Source organism: Marmota monax, unplaced genomic scaffold (assembly GCF_021218885.2).
Source record: "Marmota monax isolate L192 unplaced genomic scaffold, Marmota_monax_Labrador192_F-V1.1 WCK01_AAM20220418_F8-fsc00008, whole genome shotgun sequence".
NCBI classification, from domain to species: Eukaryota; Metazoa; Chordata; class Mammalia; order Rodentia; family Sciuridae; genus Marmota; species Marmota monax.
In genome coordinates this window covers 20,461,654-20,483,972 of record NW_026694432.1, presented here as the reverse complement: position 1 = coordinate 20,483,972, position 22,319 = coordinate 20,461,654, and the positions used below count along the sequence as shown (strand labels likewise).

Below are 22,319 nucleotides of genomic sequence, written 5' to 3'. Positions count from 1 at the left end.
AGTAAAACATGAGAAATAAAGAGTTGGAAAACAAACACCATAAAAATTCATAGGGCTATGACTTCAGAGTAGTGTCTGGTGGTCCAACATGCTAAAAGCCCAGCTATAGTACAAGCTGCTCTTCACTTGGACCTTACAAATCAGGAGATTCAATGACATTCAGGCTTTGTCAAACAGGGATGTTACATGGAGTCACCAATAGGTGAATCACAACACAGACTTCTAGGACCTTGAAGTAAATCCACACCATTTTCTCCAAATTACCATTCTCTTCGTGCTTCTGGGCTCTGGTACAGGCTGAAGGCCTAATCACAGGATATCAAGTAGCCATAAGACCTGAGTGTCCAATCAGGAGTTAGTTGATATATCTTGTCCACTAAGCCATGAGTGAGGTTGGGCGTCCACAGCAGTCATCTCTCTTCAGTTGAAAATGGTATATAGGAAATAAGCCTCAGGCACATCTGGAAGAGGGAGGCATGAGTTAGTTGAATGAACAGGTAATTTTCCTTTGACCCCACCTCCCACTGTACTGCCTCCTCCTGGGGAGTTCCTTATGACTACAGCCTGGTTTACAGATGGCTCTGCACCATATGTTGGCACCACATGAAAGTAGATGGCTGACACATCACAGCTCCACTCAGGGGTGGCCCTGAAGGACAGTGGTGAACTCCCATTGAAGATCCAGATCCTTCAGAAAAGAAGATTTGGATCCCCCTGCTAGGTACAGAACTCTAAAACAGCTGAGATCCCAGCAGAAGGCAAAGGAAATATAAAAAGAAGATTAGAAAAACAAAGCTATAAATATCAACCATGGCCTTGTGACCAATTTCAGAAATAAGAACTGTTAAAGCAATGCATATTTTCTTCCATTTGTTATGTGGTATATATGATTACAACTTATAAATACTATAATAATAATTATAAGTGTAATTATAATTTATAATTACATATATAAATAAATTATCTATATACTTTTTCTTCTTTTTCTTCCTATTATTTTATACAAATTTTCTTCAAATTCTGATACAACTTAGTTTTCAGGTAACATAATTTTCAGGAAGAAACGTGACTGGTTTTGAGGAATTATTTACACACCCCAGATATAGATACAGTGATTATTAGGATTTGCATCTCTTTGTTTTAGGGAGTGGTTGAGAACATATTTGTACAAAATATAATTGCAGCTTGTTAAGTAGAAAAATAGAGTTGTCTTGTTGTATGGAAGTTTAAAACTAGAGACAAGTGCATATGGATACCGAGTAGCCACAGAGGCGGACTGTGTCTGATATTAAATTATTGTCTGTCAGGCTGGGGATGTGGCTCAAGTGGTAGCACGCTAGCCTGGCATGCGTGCGGCCCGGGTTCGATCCTCAGCACCACATACAAAACAAAGATGTTGTGTCCGCCGAAAAACTGAAAAATAAATATTAAAAAAAAATTCTAAAAAATAAATAAATAAATTATTGTCTGTCTGCTCCAAACCAGCCTGTCTATACTTGGCTTTGAAAGCCTGGAACTGGGACTCTGCAAACCACATTTCTCCTTTACCAACTGATCTGTGTTTGGTTTTGCCTGTTGGGAGCACTAGGGAAAGACTACACAGCTCTCTCTTTCAACAAATATTTTGTTATAGCATCACAGAACTCTCCAGCCATCCAGCCTATTAGATTTGTTTCCATGTAGCCCACTGGATCATTAATGCTGTGCTATCTGTTTTTGCTTTTATTATACCAGCATTTCATTCCTGGTACCAAATTTTGTACTCATAAGGGTCAGCTAGCTGGGTAGGGTAATCCCAGCAACTCAGGAGTCTGAGGCAGGAGAATCACAAGTTTGACATCAACGTGGGCAACTTGGTAAGACTCTGTCTCAAAATTAAAAAAAAAAAAAAAAAAAACTAATAAGGGCTAGTGGTATAGCTGTGGTAAAGCACCCCTGGGTTCAATCCTAGTACCACAAAAACGGGGGTTAGCTAATTGTTATAGCAAACAGCTTCCCAAATTCAGTGGCTTATACAACAAAAGTCTATTTTTTGCTTACCTCAGAGTTCAATAGTCATGTAGGGAGAGCTCTGCTCTCCACAATTATGCAGAACCCAGGTTCTTTTCATCTTGTGGTTCCACCCTCTTCTAGGTTCTTGGAGTCTTTCCCATTCTACTAGCAGAAGGGAAGGAAGGCAAGAATCAGCACACGGAAGTTTTATGGGCCAGGCTGGGAGTAGAACCTACCACCTCCAGAATTCTGTCACATGGCCACACCTATTGGTGACAGTGGCTGGGAACTGTGGGTATTGATGAGAAGTAGTAGTTTTTAATTATAACAAATGGGTCACTGGTAACATTCAAAGTAGAAATTTTTGAGGAGTGATGTAGACAGAGACCATATTGTAAAAAGTTCAGAAATGACAAAAAAAGTGGCAGCTATTTTTTTTTTCTTTACTCTTTTTTTTTTTTTGTTGTTCTGGGGATTAAACTCAGTGCAGTGCCTTGTGCATTCTAGACAAGGAGTCTACCACTGAATTATACCACCAGACCCACATCCTTTTTTTTTTTTTTAATATTTATTTCTTTTAGTTATTGGTGGACACAACATCTTTGTTTGTATGTGGTGCTGAGGATAGAACCCGGGCCGCACGCACGCCAGGTGAGCGCGCTACCGCTTGAGCCACATCCCCAGCCCTCCTCTAGGTTTTAGAGTAACTCCAGAATGATGGACACTGCACTGGGTTGCACCTGGATTGGAACCCTGTGAGACTCCAAGCAAAGGATTTAGCTCTACTGGTTCTGGGTTCCTGACCTGGGATCCATGAGAAATAGGTGTGTTTTTTAACTTTGTGGTAATTTGTTCCGTAGCAATAGAACACGAATATATCCAGAATTCCTTAAAAAAACAAAAACAAAAACAAAAACAAAAAAAACCACGGAGGCCCTCAGGCATGACCCCTGCATTACGGGCTGGGCTATACCTAGGAACCTCTGGTCTGGGCCCAGGACAGCTGGGTGAGGGAGACCAGAAGGTGGGCCCTTTGGGCATTTGAACTTTGGATGTGTCCCCGACTCCCAAAGATGCCTGCCTCCAGAATGCCTTCCAGTCAGTCCTCAGGGATGTGCAAAGCCTGGCCCGGGAATTATAAATTGGGCCACCACCTGAATCTCGGCTCTTGGCACAGTGCCTGGCACACAGTGGGCTCCTAAAAAACGGTTTGCTTGCAAAAGAGAAAGCGCCCTTGAGAGCGCATCTGCTGATGGCTCCTGGTGTAGAACTGCAGGGGGGGGGGAGCGGCGCAGGGGGCGCAGGGACTCGCTGGGGTCCTGCTGTGGGCCGGGACCGCCTCGGCCGCGCCATCCCGGGCCCCGGCGGAGAGGGCGCTGCGGCGGGAGGCCGCGGCGGTAGCAGCGGCGGCGGGCCGGGGGCGGGGCGGCGGCGGGGCCGCCCCCAGCGAGCCAGCGAGCGAGTGAGCGAGCGCCGCGCGCGCGCGCGCGCGCCGCCGCCGCCACCTCCGCTGCTCGCCCCGGTCCCGGAGCGGTCCGGCCGGCCCGCGGGGCACAGAGCCGAGGCCCGCGGCCGGCCGCATGAAGGACTGCGAGTACCAGCAGATCAGCCCCGGGGCTGCCCCGCCGCCCGCCTCCCCCGGGGCGCGCCGCCCCGGCCCCGCCGCGCCCCCCGCTCCGGGACCCGGGCCCGCGCCCGCCGCTCCGCGCTGGAGCGGCAGCGGCAGCGGGAGCTTGGGCCGCCGCCCGCGGCGCAAGTGGGAGGTGTTCCCGGGCCGCAACCGCTTCTACTGCGGCGGCCGCCTCATGCTGGCGGGTCACGGCGGCGTCTTTGCGCTCACGCTGCTGCTCATCCTCAGCACCACGGTCCTCTTCTTCGTCTTCGAGTGAGTTCTCGGCGCTCGCCGCGTCCCCATCGCCGGCCGCGCGCCTCTTGCTCCCCTTGCCTGGGCACCCACCTGCACGGCCCCTCCGGGCACTCGCCCTCTCAGCCCTGAGCCCGCCCGCAGCCGCCTGCTCCTCTCCGGTCTGTCCTGAGGCCTCCCCTGGCTCCCGACTCATCTCCTGTTTGCCCGCCCTGGACCCCTCCACCCTTGCCAGCCACTCTGTCCTCGGCCTCTCTGCTTTGGTTCCCTGCCTTTGCCGGCCTCTGAAGGAACACCACCCTCCAGTGTCCCTTCACACTGCCCCCCCCCCCAGTCTCCCAGAACCAGCCCCCCAGGCCTCCTCGGTTCCTTAGGTAGAGCCCTCCTGCTCTCTCATCCCTGGACCATCTCTTGCACGTCCCACACTCTTTCTGACCCCTCAAGGCATCTTTTCTTTCTGAGCCTTCCAGACAACTTCTAAATTTCTATGTCCTTTGGCTATGTACATACCATCCTGAATTTCCTAGCATCTTCTTGCTCCCTCCAGGTCATCCCAGAGTCTCCTTTCAGACCCCTCCCGTTTTTGCTTTCCCTGTCATGCTCACTGTGGATCCCAAGGCATCCTCCCATAAACATCTTGGGGCCTCTCTGGCTGCCTCTTCCTTCTTCCCTTAGCTTCCTCAGAGCTTCCTGTCCTTCCCTTAGTCCCCTGATCCCCCCAGATGTCTTCCAGGTCCCTGCCCCCATTCCTGACCTCATGGCTTTTTTCCCCTTCTTACCATTCTGGAGCATTCCTCTGGCCTGTTCCACATCAGGAATAGCTATGTGCCTTGTTATTTCTTAAAGAAAGGATCCAGAGTGCTTTGGTATGACAGGTCCTTTTTGCCCCATGGGTTTTTTACTCCTTTGTCTCTCCAGTGACCCTGGATTGTCCCACACAGGATATCTGTTTTGTGGATGAAGGAGTGGGTACTTATAACCTTACCAGGACCACATTGGTGATCAGAAGTTTCCACCCTACCTCTCTAGCTGGAGCCACCTGCCACATAATTCCTTGCACAGAATCCCAGGCATCCACACCCACCCCATGAGCCCCACCTTCCCCTCCTGGCTCTCATCTCTTGTGGTCCTCTTGTGGTGTGGTTGAGAACTCTGTCTCTGGGGCCAACAGCTTCACCTCACACTAATTTTGTGACCTCAGGGCAGTAACTCCAATTTTCAGACCCCCTGCTTCCTCATCTGTAAAATGGGGTCTTTAATAGTACCTACCCCCCAGGTGATCATGAGATTGGCCTGCTGGCTTTTAGCCCAGTAACACTAACCTGATGTTGGCTGCTGTTAGTACTTGTTGTCTTCACCAGAAAAACACTTAACAAGGGCATGTGGCCATAGCAAGGCTGTCACAAAGATACCAGCTCCCAGGTCCCTTTCCAGTTGCTAGATCATGTAACTGCAACCTCAGATTGCCCCTTGAAGCAAGGTGAAGACTTCCTATAAATTGGCTTCTTCTTTTCATCCACTAAACACTCTGCTCTTTCTTTGTCTTTGTGGAAAAAAAAGTTCAGGGATGATTTAGAAAGAAGCTCTGGATTCCCAGCCCACAGGGAAGCCCCTGGGCTGAATTTCAGACCTGGTTTTCCAGACCAGACCTGTGGATGCTATGAAAGTGCCTCCTCCAGGAGCCCCAGGCTGTGCTCAGTCTCTTGCCCAGGCAGGAGGAAGCAGTGCTTGCAGTGGTTGGCCCTGTGACCTACAGTGTGAGATTCAGTCAGTTCAGAAGCAGGACGGTTGCTGGCTGAGTGAGTAGCTTTGCTGGTGACTTATTTGTCCCTTGCTAGGGAGAAAACAAGGACTTCCAGGCTCAGAGAACACTTGTGAATCATCTTGGCTTTTGTCTTTGCTTGTCCTTGTCCTCACTTGAAGTGGTAGATTTGGCAGCAGGGTTTGGTGAGGTCCCTGAGCTCACCTGGGTCTGGACCAGAGTGAAATCTCAGTAAGAACCTGGAGTGGCGGAAGTGCCTTTAGTGAGGACAGGGAGCACGGAGATGCTCAGACACCCCCATTGCTCTGGGAAAAGATACAGGTGGCCATCTGGGGCCTTTTCTGCAGTGAATGGTTTTGCTTCCTTGTTTGGTTTGGTGGATTGTTGCGCAGGCCTCCTGGCTTCTGCCTACTTCCCACCCACCCCCACCACTGTAGCAGGAGTGTCCCTTTGATTCCAAGTCAGATCTCAGTCCTCCTGGTTCTCTGGGTAGGAGCCAGAGCTCTGGTCCCTGCTTCCCTTCTGTCTGCTTCTGCCCCATTGCCCTGGTGTGCATTCCCATCCAGGCAGGTTGGCCTACTTGCACACTCCTACCTCGGGGCCTTCTCACCGCTCAGAGTGTCCTTCCTTCACGTAGCCTCGTGCCTCACTCTTCCTTTTCCACACCCTTCCCTGACATCCATGCTGCATGCATACTTGTTTGGTAGTTTCTTGCCTGCCTTTGTATATGAGAGCAGGGTATTGTTCTCCTCACTGTTGTATCCTTAGTCCCTAGAACCAGTGCCTGTATATTGCAAGTACTAAATACAGCAACTACTGGTTGAAAGAATGAATGAGCAAATCATTTTTTGGGAGCCCAGAGACTTTGGCCAGCTAGGTGAACTTAAATCTAGCTGTGGGCCCAGGAGTTCCCCTCTGGAAAATCAAGAAACTAGGACTTAGTGTTTCTTTTTCTTTCTTTTTTTTTTTTAAGAGAGAGTGAGAGAGAGAGAGAGAATTTTTTAATATTTATTTTTTAGTTCTCGGCGGACACAACATCTTTGTTTGTATGTGGTGCTGAGGATCGAACCCGGGCCGCACGCATGCCAGGCGAGCACGCTACCGCTTGAGCCACATCCCCAGCCCGGACTTAGTGTTTCTTGAAGGTTCTACAAGTCTCAGAGTTCAAATATTCTCCGTTCTCCAGAGAAGTCTGGTTGTGCATGAACTGGACGAGTTGCCATGTGGGTGACCCTGAGCTCCCAGCTGGTTCTTTTTGAGAATCAGATCTGGGAGCACTGAGATTTGTGGAGTAGAGCATGGGCCCCTAGGAGTTCTTGTCCTTGGCAGTCTCTGCTCCTCAGGGGAAAGGCCTCTGTGGAAGCCATAGCACCTGATGCTAGAGGCTTCAGAAGCAGTGTGTAGATGCCCACAGGTTTGCTCCCGGCCTCTGTACTGGCTCCTGGCCTCTTGGCTGTTCTCAAGCCTCCAGCCTCCAGTCATTTCCAAATAGCTGCTTCCTACTCCATTAGTCCACTCTGTCTCTAGGAGGGAAAGCAGCATATGACAGTGATTAATATAGTGTAGACCTCAAAGTCAGATCTGGCTTGAGTCCCCCCTCACCTCAGACAAGTTACCTAAGTTCTCTGAGCTTTAGTTTCCTCATCTATAAATTAAGAAGCATAATTTCAGAGGGTCTCTGTAAAGATGTTTGTTTGGTTGGTGCTAGGGATTGAACCTTAAGGGTACTCTGACTGAACTACATCCCCAACTCATTTTTTTTATTTTAAGACAATATCTTGCTAAATTGCTGAGACTGGCCTTGAACTTATGATCCCCCTGCCTCAGCCTCCTGGGTCATTGGGATTACAGGCATGTGCCACTGTACCTAGCTCTACTATAAAGATTTATGGCACATAGTAATTGTTAGTACTTAAGATATTATTAATAATAATTTATGAATTAAGGCCGTAAATGGCACATAAAATGCCGTCGAAGAAGACAGCTATTTCTGACCTCTTGCCAGAGGGGAACACTATTCATTCATTTTTGGAAGATATATACTGAGCACCTTCTTGGTACCAGGTGCTGGCAGGGTGCTAGGGGATGTTAGGTGAACAGGGGATCACAGTCTGTCGTCTCATAGGGGATTGTGTCCCAGCAGGGAACAGGCAGTTAACACATCAGCAGACAATTAATATTTTTAATTTTATGCAAGAAATAAAGAGTATGGGAAGGGCTGCTTTATACAGAATTTGTCATGGATGGTCCTTCTGAGGAAGGAAGAGCATTCCAGAAAAAGGAACAGCAAATGCAAAAGCTCTGATGTAGGAAAGAGCCAGGTTTGTTTTAGGGGCTATCCTGAAGCAATTGTAACAGGATTCATGGGGGCAAGGAGAATTTCATGGAATGAGGCTGGAGAAACCTTCAGTAGGAACCTTCCTGAATTCAGTAGGGTCTGGACCATGCTTGGCCTATGAGGCTGTGGTAGGGAGTTTGGATTATATTCAAAATGTAACGACATGGTATAATCCCAGCAACTCAGGAGGCTGGGGCAGTAGGATCTCAAGTTCAAGGTCAGCCTCAGCAACTTAGCGAGACCCCGTTTTAAACTAAAAAGTAAAAAGGACAGGAATGTGGCTCAGTAATAAAGCACCCCTGGGTTTAATCCCAATACTACCAAAAAAAAAAAAAAGGATGGAAGATGGGTCTGAGAGAGGGATGGGGGCCTGTGGTAGGCTGCCCACCTGCCTGGTAGAGGAGGACACATGTTCATCCAGCAGCCTCACAGGGCCTGAGCTTTCTTTTGGCTGTTCTCTGAGCCACCTAGGGTTAGGGGTCCTGGCACATTCCTGTGGAGTTATCATGCCTTAGGTGACCGTGGCCATGACTGACCGTGCTGTTGCCCCCAACCCTCTACTCATTCTGGTTTTAGCTTCGGTGTTTCTCCTTCAGGGGGCCTCATGGGCTAGGGACTCTTGTCATATTTATGGCCATTATTCCTGCTGCTTATTAAAAGTGTTGCCTGGCTCAAAGAAGAATATTTGGGGAGTGAGTGACAAGGTGAATGAATAAACAAACATGGCCATGGGTGGTTTATCGTGATAGTTCACTTAATTCTTAGTACTGCCTGGAGCCCTGTGTTTCAGAGGATCCTGAGGCTGCAGCTAAGCACTGGGGTTAAGAGTGCTGGGATATGAGCTTGGTACAGTGGCACAACTGTAGACTCAGCACCTACAATGGGGGCATCACTTGAGCCTAGCAAGGAGTTCAAGGCCAGCCTGGGCAATGCAGTGAGACCCTGTTTCAGTGTGTGGGGGGGAATGGCACTGGGATCTATTGATCACTTTGCCATGAGCTCAGCGGCGACCTACAAGGCTAGATAAGGGATGCTTATTATGGGCACTTATATGGGAGTGGCTGCACTCACCCAGAAGCTATGCCTCAGCCTCAGCTTTATTCAAAAATGTGATACCTAGTGCCCCAGCGAGTCCTTGGGGTATCTGCTGATCTCTCTCTCCATCTCTCTTTCTAGCTGCCCCTACCTGGCTCGCAAACTGACCCTGGCAATCCCCATCATCGCTGCCATCCTCTTCTTCTTCGTCATGAGCTGCCTGCTGCAAACAAGTTTCACCGACCCTGGGATCCTGCCCCGGGCCACTGTCTGTGAAGCAGCTGCTCTGGAGAAACAGATTGGTGAGGCTCATTTATACTCCCAGCTGAAGCTGTGTCTTTCCCAGTTCCAAGTTCCTGGACTTGGGAGGAGGCCCAATTTTTCTCTTCTAACACTTTGCTAGGAACTGGGTTACAGTAGTGAGCAAGGCAGGCCGGAGTGGACGCTGGAGTGGTGGGAGCCAGATGATAAACAAGCAAGAAATGCTAGCCAGGGCTGGGGATGTGGCTCAGTGGCAGAGCACTCGCCTGGCATGTGAGGCCCTGCATTCCATCCCCAGTACCAGACCAAAAAAAAAAAAGAAGAAAGAAATACTAGCTAAGCTGGGTATGGTAGTACACATCTGTAATGCCAGTGACTTGAGAGGCTGAAGCAGGAGGATCACATTCAAGGTCAGCCTCAGCAATTTAGTAAGGCCCTTAGCAAAATGCCATCTCAAAAATAAAAAATAAAAAGGGCTGGGGATATGGCTCAGTAGTTAATTGCCCCTGGGTTCAACTCCCAGTACCAAAAACAAATGAACAAACAATAACAAAAGAACTAGCCAAGAAAAGACTGTATTGGCAGTCAGCATGGCACTGAGTGCTGACTCAGGGTCAGGCACTATTTTAACCTTTTCATAGGCATGATCTTATTGAACCCATTAATCCTATGAAATGTACCATTGTTATTCTCTTTTTACTGATTGATTAAATTGAGGCACAGATAAAGTAAGTAAATAGTCCAGGATCACACAGTAAATGAAAGAGTTGCACTGAGACCCCAGGCAGTCTGGCTACAGCCCTCCTCTTAAACATTCATAAATAAGGGGCTGGGGATGTGGCTCAAGTGGTAGCGCGCTCGCCTGGCATGCGTGCGGCCCAGGTTTGATCCTCAGCACCACATACAAAACAAAGATGTTGTATCCGCCGATAACTAAAAAATAAATATTAAAATTCTCTTTCTCTCTCTCCTCTCTCACTCTCTCTTTAAAAAAAAATTCATAAATAAATTCATTTATTCATCAAACATTTATTGAGCAACTGCTATGTGCTAGGCACTTTTCTAGATGCTGGTGATAGAGTAGCAGTGAACAAAACTAACATTAATCCTTGTCCTCATGGAGATGATATTCCAGGGGAGGAGAGAGACAGTAAACAAATAATTAAATGTCTAGGATTCAGACAGAAAGAGGAGGGAGAGAGGATGAGAGCTGCGGAAGGGCATAGGGTTTTAAACAATGTGGTTAGGGGAGGTCCTGTGAAGGAGGTGATATCTGAGCAGAGGCATGAGCCTGTAGAGATGAGGGCCTGGGGAAGGGACAGCAGAGGGACACAGTAGACATGGGCTTGGGCTGATTTAGATCGGGTGGTCAGGAGCCCTCTAAGAGATGGGCCCCATATGATGTGATAGAAATACGAGGATCTTCAAACAGTAAAGGGAGAATCCCAGGATGGTGAACAAACTGGGTGGATGTGAGGGACAGCAGGTGCCTTGTGTGGCCCTTGACTCCTTTTAGCCTGCTCTGCAAGTTCCCCTGGACCGCTAGGCTCTGGGGACAGGGCCTTAATCTCAGCTTGCTCCACCCTAGCTCCTTCCTGTCGAGAAGTGACGTGAGGTGTGCACACCTCGGGGGTTTCCGGTTGATGGCTGGTTCCTTCCCCTGACAGGCTTTTAAATGCCCAGCTGGCCCTGAAGAGATCTAGTGGCCTGTAAATGTCAGAGCCCTGCTGTGTCCATCACTGGAAGTAATTTCACTAATTCTCCAGAGCAGCTTGGGAGGGACCAGCGGGGTGCTCTCTCCAGTTTTGTGGGTTCTGTCTCATTCCTTTGCCAAGCCTGTTCACAGCCACACCCAGGGCCGCTGCCTGACTGTCGTCTCCATCCAGCTTCCTTCCCTTTGTACCCCCGGCCACTGGCCACACGGCCTCCCAGGTGCAGCCTCTTTAGTATCACTGGGTCTGACCTGGGCTGGTGCACCTGGCAGCCAAGGACGCCCAGCACCTGGTTTCTCCTCCCCTGCAGGTCAGGGCTAATCATAAGGCAGGATTATGGTCCTGCTCAGCCAGACTCTGAGATCTGGCAGCCTGGAAATCCTCTGACCTCTTGTGAGCTACTTGGGTGATAATGACAACAGTAATCCCCATGTTTGGGGAGAGCGTGACCATTTGCTCAGTGCCTTCCCTCCATTATCCCCACAGTTCTTCACAACATCCGATGATGAAGGCGACCCTGTAGGCCTCGCAGACACTGAGTTGGTGGTCACAAGGCGTAGGGTGAAGGAACAGAGATGGAGTGTGTCCTCACCCCCAAACCCTTTGCTTTGTCTTCTGACGTGGCCGTGGGGACACAGTCCCTCTGTCCTTCTGTCTGCACTCTGGGACCTACCTGAGCCAGGCCATCCATGACCTTCCCGTGTGCATTCTCCTTTCTTTTCTCCCCTGTGCTGCGAGGTTGTCATTATGGAGTTGCCCTGGCTGTGAGATACACAAGTATCTTGTTCACCTTGTCATGTGGAAGGGTCAGTGATGGAGGCTGACAGGATGGATGAACCACTAAGAATGAACCTCCGTGAAGATGCTCCCTGCTGCCCGTGGGGCTGTCAGGAGACGGTTGGCATGTCCCATGGAGGCACTGTGGGTTCTTGCCTTTGTGTGTGAGTTCCTGTGCTGCCTCCTTACCGCAGAGGGGCGAGGAGTCTGAGTGGTTTCTGGTCTAGGTCAGCACACTGTGGAAGGCCTGCCCACCACAGGCCAGGCCAGGCCAGGCTTTGGGAGAGGAATGCAGGGACTGGAAGTGTCTTCCACATGAAAGACTTGGAGAGGCTTCCTAGAGAGGTGACAGTTGAGTCAAGCCATGAAGTTTGGGTGGGATTCAAGCACAGGAAGACGGAAGGGCGGGGCCAGGAAGATGGACTAGAGAGAGGACAGGAGTGGGAAGGAGGAGGGACAGGCCTGGGGCTGCTGAGCAGGCCGAGTTGACTGGAGCACGCGGAACACCACAGCAAGGAAGGGAACAGTGTAGGGGACAGTGGATCAGCCTCACAGGGCCAGAGATTTCTTTTGAGATCAGTCGTCAAGTCTGAAAGCGACATCTTTGGGACCTTTGAATCCTTAAGCTACAACTGAAGCCAGATTTTGGGGTGTGGCCAGGAGGCTTCTGATCAAAGTGGAAATGTTTTCTTGGTAAGGACTAAGTCTGTGGGACTTTTCTGAGAGGGTGAAGGTCTACTCTGAGGTGGTGGTCATAGAAACACGCACTGATTCCTGGTCCTAGGCTCATGCAGACAGTGCAGACTTCTCCTTTCACCCTCTCCCAAACTGGAGATTGAATTTGGGGGCCCTTTACCCCTGAGCTACTCTCCAGCTCCCCCCACCCCTTTTAAATTTTTTTTTTCAGTTGTCAATGAACCTTTATTTTATTTATTTATATGTGGTGCTGAGAATCAAACCCAGGGCCTCACATATGCCAGGCAAGTGCTCTACCACTGAGCTGCAACTCCAGCCCCTCCAGCCCATTTTTATTTACTTTTTTGGTTTTTTTTTTGCAGTACTGGGACTTGAACTCAAGGGCACTCCATGACTGAGCTACATTGCCAGCCCTTTTTACATTTTATTTCAAGATGGGATCTCGCTAAGTTGCTTAGGGCCTTGTTAAGGGCCTCAACTGAGGCTGGCTGGTCTCCAACTTCCTGCCTCAGTCTCCCAAATTGCTGGATTACAGGTGTGCACCACTGTGCCTTGCAATAATATAAGGTGTTTTCCTAGGGGTGTTTAACCACTGAGCCATGCCCCCAGCCTTTTTTTTTTTTTTTAATTTTGAGACAGGGGACAGGGCCTCACTAAGTTGCTGAGGGCCTCACTAAGTTGCTGAGGTTTGCTTTGAATTTGGGATCCTCGGGGCTGGGGATGTGGCTCAAGTGCTAGCGCGCTCGCCTGGCATGCGTGCGGCCCAGGTTCGATCCTCAGCACCACATACAAACAAAGATGTTGTGTCCGCCGATACTTGAAAAATAAATATTAAAAAATTCTCTCTCTCTCTCTTTAAAAAAAAACAAAAAAAACCACACCAGGTTAAGAGGCCCACAAACTGACCTGGTGATAGGCAACCATAGGGATTATGATTGACTTTTTTAAAAATAAAAAGAATTTGGGATCCTCTGCCTAGCCTCCTGAGCCATAGGAATTACAGGTGTGTGCTACCATGTCCAGTTAGTATAAGGTTCTTAATTCTGCCCCAGAGGCCAGGAGCTTCAGTCCTGTAGATGTCCAAGGTGCCTGTGCAGCAGGGTGACCAGCTCCTTCCAGTTTTCCTAGGACTGCTGTGTCCTAGCACCAGAGGTCTAAATCATCCCAGGCAAACCAGGGCAGCTGGTCACCCTGATCTGAGATCGGGACTTGTCACCTGGTGCCCATGTAGCTGGATCAGCCTGCGGGCTCTGGGCAGTTGGAAGAGGTAGAGTGTGGGAATAATACTCCTGAGAAGCTTCTGATCTGATGAGAAATAACAGAGACATCTGCATTTGAGGGACAGATGCACACCTAGACCCAGCTAGACCCAGGTGCACTCATGGGACAGATGCAGTCTTTCCCGTGTGCTCCTATGTGCCAGCTCACAGACCATCAGGTCCTTCTCTCCACCGGGTCCTGAAGGCCGCTTCCTGGGGCAGACCCGCCTCACCTTCCTCCTGGCTTGACTCAGGCTCTGCTGGCCAGGCCCCCAATCCTGGTCTTCAGTTGCAGTTGTTTCTCCGAGACCCAAATCTGTCCCTGGTCCTCCTAGACTGGGAACTTGGGTGATTCCCGGAGCCCTCGGTGCTGTTTCCATCTGTCATGAAGTTCATGTCTCTTGCCCTTCCCATATCCATATGTACCTTCATTTCCCTGGTATTTTCCTTTAAATATAATCACTGCATTCTGTCATTTTGGCCAATGACATACTCCATAAAGGACTGTAGTCCCATAAGGTCCTATCACCTAGTGGCATCATAGTCCTCTTTGTTTGTGTAAGTACACGCTACTGTTCACACAATGAGGAAATCACACCTAGTGATCAATGACACATTTCTTAGAATATAGCCCTGTCCTCAGGCATCAGGGGGTTGTATATTTTGAAAGTAAAATGTCTGTCACCCTGTTAAGTGGAAAACCAGACTCAACTTCCTCTCTGTAGATCAGTCACGCAAGCAAAGGCGCAATGCTACAGGTTTCCTGGCGGTTACAGCTGCCCGTGGACCGCAGTCCCTTTGCAGTGCAGGAGGTTCGAAGTTCCAGGTATTAAGAGTTGTGGCTTTCCCTTGATGGAGAGTAGTGAAGGGAATCATTTCTCATGACATGATTCACTGATGCTGTGTCCCGGCAGGAAACAAGTCATCTTCCATCTTCCGGAATGTTCGCTGACAGGGGTGGAGCCAGCAGAAGGAAGCCAGCTGCAGCCCTGCCTGCCCTCATTTCCTCCCACTCCCCAGGACCCAAAGCTCAGCTGTGTGCTCAGGGCCTTTGCCTGTGCTCGTGCTGTCCCCTCTGCTGTCCCTTCTGCTGTCCCCTCTGCTGTTATGCCTTCCAGCCCTGGCAGGCCTGTGGTCTCATACTCTCTGGTCCAGCACAATTGCCACTTTTGATTTGTATGCTGCCTCCCGTCTCCACTCCACTACTCCCTGCTGATTCTCAAGGCATTGAGTATAGACAGTTGCATCAGTAATTGACTGATTATGGGTTAGACCTTGATGTTATCTTATCTGTGTGTCTTGCGAGGTTTATTATTGCCCATTTTAGACTTGAGGAAAGTGAGGTTCAAGGTGCTAAGCAGCTTCCTCAAAGTCTTAGACCAACAAGTGGTCATACCAGGTTTCAAAATGAAGAAAAAAAAATGACACGTCAGGGCTGGGGCTGGGGCTCAGTGGTAGAGCACTTGCCTGGCATGTGTGAGGCACTGGACTTGATCCCCAGCATCACCTAAAAATACATAGATAAAGGTATTATAAAAAAATGACACGTAGCTGGTCCAGAGTCACTGCATGGTGGCCAATACTGACTCAGTGCTTCCTGCACAATTCCTCTACCTGACTGCCCTCAGGCTGAGCTCTTCCTGTATCCCCAGGCCTAGCACTAGGCTTGGTAGGTGATAGAGGCTCCATAAACCTCTGGGAATGAACCCAGTGGTCATGCAGGGATTACAGTGACCTACCCCCAGAGACCTGGGCACTGTGGCTGACCTTGAGCTGGCCCTGGGAGCTGGGAGACCACAGTTACCTCCATAGGTGGTGACAGGGGGGCAGTAAAGCAGTCAGGGCCTCCCCTCACTTAAACCTTCTCAGGGGCTGGGGGTGGAGCTTGGTGGCAGACAGCTTACCCAGCATGCCTGAGGCCCTGGGTTCCATCCCCAGCAGTCCAGAGCCAGCCAGCCCTGGGGGTTTCCACACCAGCACTGGCCTTTAATATAATAACAACCTCAGCCATTCATGACGCCCAGCATGTCCCTTGGTCAGGAGGAAGTTCTGAGGAAGTATATTTGCATCTTATCATAGCCATTCGCTGGGAAAGGATAAGTCCCTCCCCTTGTGATCACATCCTCAGAGATTTTAGATACCCTTCTAGAAGGGGTAGGAGAGCCTTGCTTGCATGAGAGCACCTTTTTTGGAGGTGAGGGGTGGGGGAAGAGCCTGACATAGCAGAAGGAGCCCTGGAGCAGGTCTTAGATTTCCTTAGTGCAGGAAAGCATCTCCTCTGATCAGTCCCTCCTCCTTCAACAAATATTTTTTGAATACCTGCATGTGCCAATCAGGCACAGGGTGAACAAACAGATATCTCTGACTTATCTATGTGTACTTTCTCCTTACCTGCCACACCCAGGCCTTAAGCAGTATCTTGTACAAAGTGGGCACTCACATTTTTAAAGAATGAACAGAGACTGTCCCGGGAAGTAAGGATTCTCAGTTCAGCCCTGCCTTTTTCTGCTGGAGTGAACTCTCCTCCCATCAGCAAAATGTGGACACATATCCCCTGCCTAGCCTAGAGCATTCTCTGTGGTCCAGTGAAACAGGGAATGTCAGTACACCTTGAAATCATGTCTTTACATTGAAGCTCAAGACTTGGGATGGGGTGTGGCTTAGGTAGAGCGCTTGCCTAGCATGCCAGTCCCCAGCACCATATACTCACAGAGGCACACACACGCAAACCAACAGACAGAAAAAAAACCTACAATCCTACTAGGAAAAAAAACAACAACACTACAAAAGAAACAGTCTAATGATTTGTAAAGAATAGAATTGGCATAATTAAAAAGAAAGAAAGAAACTTAAGAAGCTCAGCCTTTCGGTCAGGAATGGCCAAGGGACTTGCTGCAGTTGCTAATTAGCTGTCATTGGCCACAGCTGCTGGGAGGAGCACCTGGAGGAGGGTTCTGAGGCTGAGTCTGGGCCAGTGAGTGGTCAGCACTGTTTGGCCTGAGAATAAGCATAGGACAGCTGCCCCTGCCAAACCTCCAGTGACCTCTATTCAGCACCTAGCTGGTACCCTCGCTCTGATATGGCACCTCTCTCTGCCTCCCTGTCTCTTGAAGGTCTGAGGAAGTGGTGTGTGCACAGCTTCACTTCCTCTTTCTCAGAGTTGGGAAGAGTCCTTGTTGCTGGAGGCCAGAACATGCTGGTCAGGCTTCATCCCTGCCTTGGGGGAGAGTCACAGGCTCCCCTCTGTCCTGGGAAGGACCATTGGGATCCACTGAGGATTCTAGTAGCTTCTCTCAGTGCTGAAGAGGGCCTGTGGCTGTCCTCCACTCACAGATGAGTTGTGTTCTGAAGGTTTCTTCATGACCCTGAGTGTGGAATGTAGAATTTCATAGAACAACAATAAGAGTAATGGCTAAGCTGGCCCAGTGGCACACTCCTGTAATCCCAGCTACTGGGGGAGCCGAGGCAGGAAGAATGCAAGTTCAAGGCCAGCCTGGGTAACTTAGTGGGACCCTGTCTCAAAATAAATTATAAAATTGCCTAATATTTATAGGCTGGGCATCCCTAATCTAAAAACCCCAAATCTAAAACTTTTTGAGGCTGACATGAAACCACATGTGGAAAATTCCACACTTGATCTCATGAGACAGTTTGCAGTCAAAATACAGGCACACTAAAAAATATTGTATTAACTTACTTTCTGACTGTGTATATAAGGGATATATGAAATAAATGAATTTCATGTGAAGACTTAGGTCTCATCTCTAAAATATCTCATTATGTATATGCAAATATTCCAAAATCCAAAAAGAAAAAAGAACGAAATCCAAAGTAAAGATTCATCCAGGGCATCTGGGTGGTGATTCTAGGCTTGCACTTGTGCTGGGAATAGAGGGTGAAGGATTAGGAAGGAAGATGATGTCCAGACCTGGAGACTGGCCAGATAGGGACAAGAAAGATGATGTCTGCAAAGAGACTCCAGAATGGGCTTTCTGCTTCTGCCTGTGTGTGGTCTTGGGCAAATCCCCTAACCTCTCTGGGCCTCTGTTTTCTCAACTCTAAACTGAAGAGGTTAGAATCGCCAAGCACAATGGTACATACCATCATCCCAGAGACTTGGGAAGTAGAGGCAAGAGGGTGGTGGGCTCCAAGCCAGCCGCAGCAACTTAGTGAGACCTGGTCTCAAAATAAAAAGAACTGTGGACGCAGCTCAGTGATAGAGTGCCCCTGGGTTAAAATAAAAATAAAAATAAAAAAGAGTTTTAATGTTTCCTGAAAGACCACAAACCCAAGCTTTGAAACTGGTTCACATCCGGGCTCTGCTGTGGACTAGCTGTGTGGCCTTGGGCAAGCCACTCAACCTCACTGAACAAGTGTCAGTTATAACCTGGAGATGACAAGCATGCTCTTACCTTGAGGGGATGTTATTAGGAGGGAAGGAAGTATGTCTGCAAAGTACTCAGCACATAGCCCTCCGTGAAGCGTTCCTTTCCCCTGCCTCTCCCCTTCTTCCTCTCAGTTGTTCTGTGAACTAACAGTAGTAGCCCACACCTTGTATTAATTCATTTAATCCTTATGACAACCTGTGAAGTGGGTACTACTATTATCCTTCTTTCAGCAGTTAGGCACAGAGAGGCTAGATGATTTCCTCACACCAGCATCAGAAGAAATCCGGGTAGTAATAAGTGGAGCCAGGATTCAGACACCATTCTACCTTTGATTCCCATTTCACCGATGAGAAAGTGGAGGCACAGAGGTGTTCGCCTGACTCAGCCTCATACAACCAGTCAATGACAAAACCAGTTTCTGAGGGTGTTCACTGACCTCTAACCCCCCCGCCCTTCACCATGCTGCCAGGTGCTTTTTGTTTTTTGAGAGAGGGGCTAGAAAGAACTGGGAGCTGGGGCTGTAGCTCAGTTGGTAGAGTGCCTGCCTCACATGTACAAGGTCCTGGGTTCAGTCACCAGCACCACACACAAAAAATAAATAAATAAATAAAGGTACTGTGTCTATTTACAACTAAAAAAAAATTTTTTTTTAAATGACTGGGGATGTGGCTCAGTGGAAAATATCTGTGGGTTCAGTCCTTTGTACCAAAAAAAAAGGTGATTATGAAACAACCTCATGAAAGTGGTAGCTGGCGACGTGAGACTGGAGTCTGTGTGGTTCACCAATACATGCCAAGCACTTAGAGTGGTGCCAGGCACACATGTAGGCACTCAGTAAATAATCAGGGGAGTCAAGCGGCCAAGGACATCATACAACAGCAGTGGTGGCTGGCAGCATAGTTGGAGCTGGGGATCTCTGGCTACCCCATGTGACTCTTAGGCTTCTGTCTGGGAAGGAGCCAGTGCTCTGGGGACTTTGTTCCTCTGTGGCCTCGGGTACCAAGAGGCTCCATGGGTAGAACCTTGGACTTTGCACATGGCAGACCTGGGTTTAGATTCCACTGTACTAATACACCAGCTATGGGACCTCCAATCAGTTACTTCAACTTTTCTTGTTCTTTTTTCTTTTTCTTATTTTTTTATGGAAGTAGAATGAGTTTACCAAGAGTCTGCAGATTATATATGCTCTTTTGGGTGCATGTTCACAGGCTGAACACACATAAGATCAGTACCAAGATCAAGACGCTGTGTATGACTACCACCTCAGGAGCCCCCTTTGTGCCCCTTTCTGACTACTGTCCCCCTCCAAGGGTAACTACATATTGATTCTAATCAGTAATCCTGATTACTTTTGCCTGTTTTGAACATTTTGCATTTTGAGGTGTCTGGTTTGTTTGTTTGTTTCTTTCTTTCTTTTTTGTTGTTGTTGTGATTTGAACCTAGGCATACTTTACATCTCCAGCCCTTTTTATTTTATTTTTAGAAAGAGTCTCACTAAATTGCTTAGGGCTTCACCAAGTTGCTGAGGCTGGCTTCCAACTTTCATTCCTCCTGCCTCAGCCTCCTGGATCACTGGGATTAAAGGGGTACATCAATATGCCCAGCAAAGTGTCTGGCTTCTTTGTGTGATATTTGTAAGTTGTTCGTATTGTATCTAATAGAGAATCGGTCATTCTCATTGTTCCATGGAATTCTATGTTGTAAATACACTTTTAATAAAAATATCAGGGACGGGGTTGTGGCTCAGCGGTAGAGTGCTTGCCTAGCTCGTGTGAGGTCCTGGGTTCGATCCTCAGCACCGCATAAAAATAAAATAAAGATATTGTGTCCAACTACAACTAGAAAATAATAATTTGGGCTGGGGATGTGGCTCAAGCCGTAGCACGCTTGCCTGGCATGCGTGCGGCCCGGGGTTCGATTCTCAGCACCACATACAAACAAAGATGTTGTGTCCTTCAAATACTAAAAAATAAATATTAAAATATAAAAAAAAATATCAGGGCACTTGGGTAGTTGCAGAGTTTGCCTGTGATGCCAATTGTTGCTCTGAGCATCCTTGTACACATCCGTGGGCCCCTGCCACCTCATGCACGTTTCCTTAGGCAGATGGAGCAGAATTGCTGGTGTGTGTATGCCAAAGTGGTCATGGGTTTCTAGTTACTTTGCTTTTTTACCAATGCTGGGAGCCATTAGCCAAGTAAGTATGACAATTTCCTTGCCAGCGTACCCCATGTTGCAGTGACATTGAATGTAAGTGACCTTGCTCAAGGACCAAGGCAGATTAGGGTGTTCCCGGTTTTAAGATAATCTTGTTTAGGGCGTTCCCAGTTTAGGTTCCAGGTTTAAGGTTTAAGATTATTCCTGCTGGGAATAGGGCGTATCCTGCTGCCTGAGTTCCCCTTGAGTTCTCACGGGATTCAGACAGTATATTTTTGGAGATAGAAGCCCAGTGGAGGATTTTTGGGAGAGAAGGTGAATTTGGGCAGAGAACGTGGATTTGGGCAGAGAACGTGGATTTGGGCAGAGAACGTGGATTTGGGAAGAGAACGTGGATTTCCCCAGAACGTGTTTGTAGACGGCTGGTGTGAGTTCGGGAATAAAGAGTTGCTGTTTGAATCTACAAGCTGTGTGGTGGCTCGTGATTGTGTGCCCAGCCAGACTGCGGCATTTGTGCCCAGCCAGACTGTGGCATTTGGTGGCCCGTACGGGGAACTTCTGAAGCTTGGAGGTAAGTGAAATTGCTTGCCCCTGAGGAAGAGCGAAAGAATGGGTGACCAATTCAAAAAACAATATGCTCTTGTTTTGATTTATTTTGTTTTTATTTCAAGTTGCCTGTTCCTAGAACTTTCTCAGGCAAACTGGGGAAAATGGTTGACTCAAGGTTTGAAGTTGTTCACCTCCGAGCAAGAGAAATTGTTAGAGGAAGGAGGCACCCCAGTGATACCAAGAACAATTAGGGCATATGTTGATACAATACAAAAATGTAGCCCATGGCTTTTTAAAGACGAGTTATTAAGTATATCAATGGGACCACCATGGTATCCTGTAGAAGGATTTTTCTTCAACAAGAAAGAGATGGCTAGTTCTGTTTGCTACACTTGTCTAAGATCTTGGTTTCTACAAAGTTCTGATTAATTTACAAAGCTAAAATGTTGAAACATCAACCACTCTTTACTTATTAAGTTCCATAAGGTAATATATTTAAACATTATGTGTGTTTTCCTAAATTGGTAAATGGAAAAATGTTTAATATTGCTTTGGTCTGTGTCTTTGCTGAAACAAGGTTACTAAGTGTTAAGATTCTATCATGTGTAATTTATATACAAAGAGTAGAAAAATTTTCAATTGGGTTTCAATTATAGTATTATAGGATCATAAAAACATGGAAGTTTTTCATCTTATTAAAGTGGAGTAATTTATCTAAATCAGAAATTTTATAAGAGTTGTTTCAAAATGCGAATTTATATAAAGGGTTAATGGTTAAAAAAGAGATAGAAAAAGATTCAAGATGTGGAAATATATTTTTATATAAAAGGTTAAAAGAAAAAGAAATGTTTCTAGATGAGATAATCTCTGTGTGGTAAAGTAAAAAGTTGTAAAATGCCATTTAAAAAGATTTTGAGGAAACTAGACTTACTTTAAAAGCTTGAGAAAGGAAGAAAGAAGAAAAAGGTATTTGTACATGGCAGATTGAGACAAAGCTTCTCAATGGAGTTAAAAAAAAAAAGCCTTTGGTTGAAGGGCAGCCATGTAAACTAACATTAAAGCGATTTAAATAGAATCTAAGCCTCGTTTAAAAGAGTGAAGTTGTAGGTGGTGAAAAAGTACATTTAAAGTACAGTATAGATGATAATTAAAAGGCTTAAAAGGTTAAATTGAAGATGGTTAAAATGCCTTCATGATGGAGGAAAAAGGCTTAATCTTAAAGGCATTACTTTAAAAAAATGGGAAGATAACAGGATAAAAGATATTTAGATAAAGAAGATTAAAAATTTAAAGTGAAAAACTTTAAAGACAGAAGTATAGAAAGTTAAAAAGAATAAAGATAAAAAAGATGTAGAAAGATAAAAAATGTAGGAAGACAAGAATTTTAAACCCACAAAATAGGAAAAAAAAAACTAGGAGGAAAATAAGCAACTAAGGGTAAAAATACAAACCTTAGGGGAAAAAAAAAAAAACTAAAAGATAGAAATAAGATAGAAAATGGATGAAAGTGTCAAGTAAGGTATTACACA

General features: G+C 47.4%; 1 protein-coding gene across 4 annotated transcripts in view; it reads left to right on the top strand.

Moving 5' to 3' along the window:
* Nucleotides 1-3,492: 3,492 nt before the first annotated feature.
* The window catches only part of Zdhhc18 (zinc finger DHHC-type palmitoyltransferase 18), a 35,128-nt gene continuing 16,301 nt past the window's right edge, over nucleotides 3,493-22,319 (top strand). For all 4 annotated transcript variants that reach the window (XM_046468762.2, XM_046468759.1, XM_046468761.2 and 1 more), the window contains exons 1-2: nucleotides 3,493-3,877; nucleotides 9,133-9,293. In XM_046468762.2, the coding sequence (XP_046324718.1) occupies nucleotides 3,573-3,877; nucleotides 9,133-9,293 (466 nt within the window). In that variant the 5' untranslated portion in view covers nucleotides 3,493-3,572. The remainder of the gene's footprint in view (nucleotides 3,878-9,132; nucleotides 9,294-22,319) is intronic.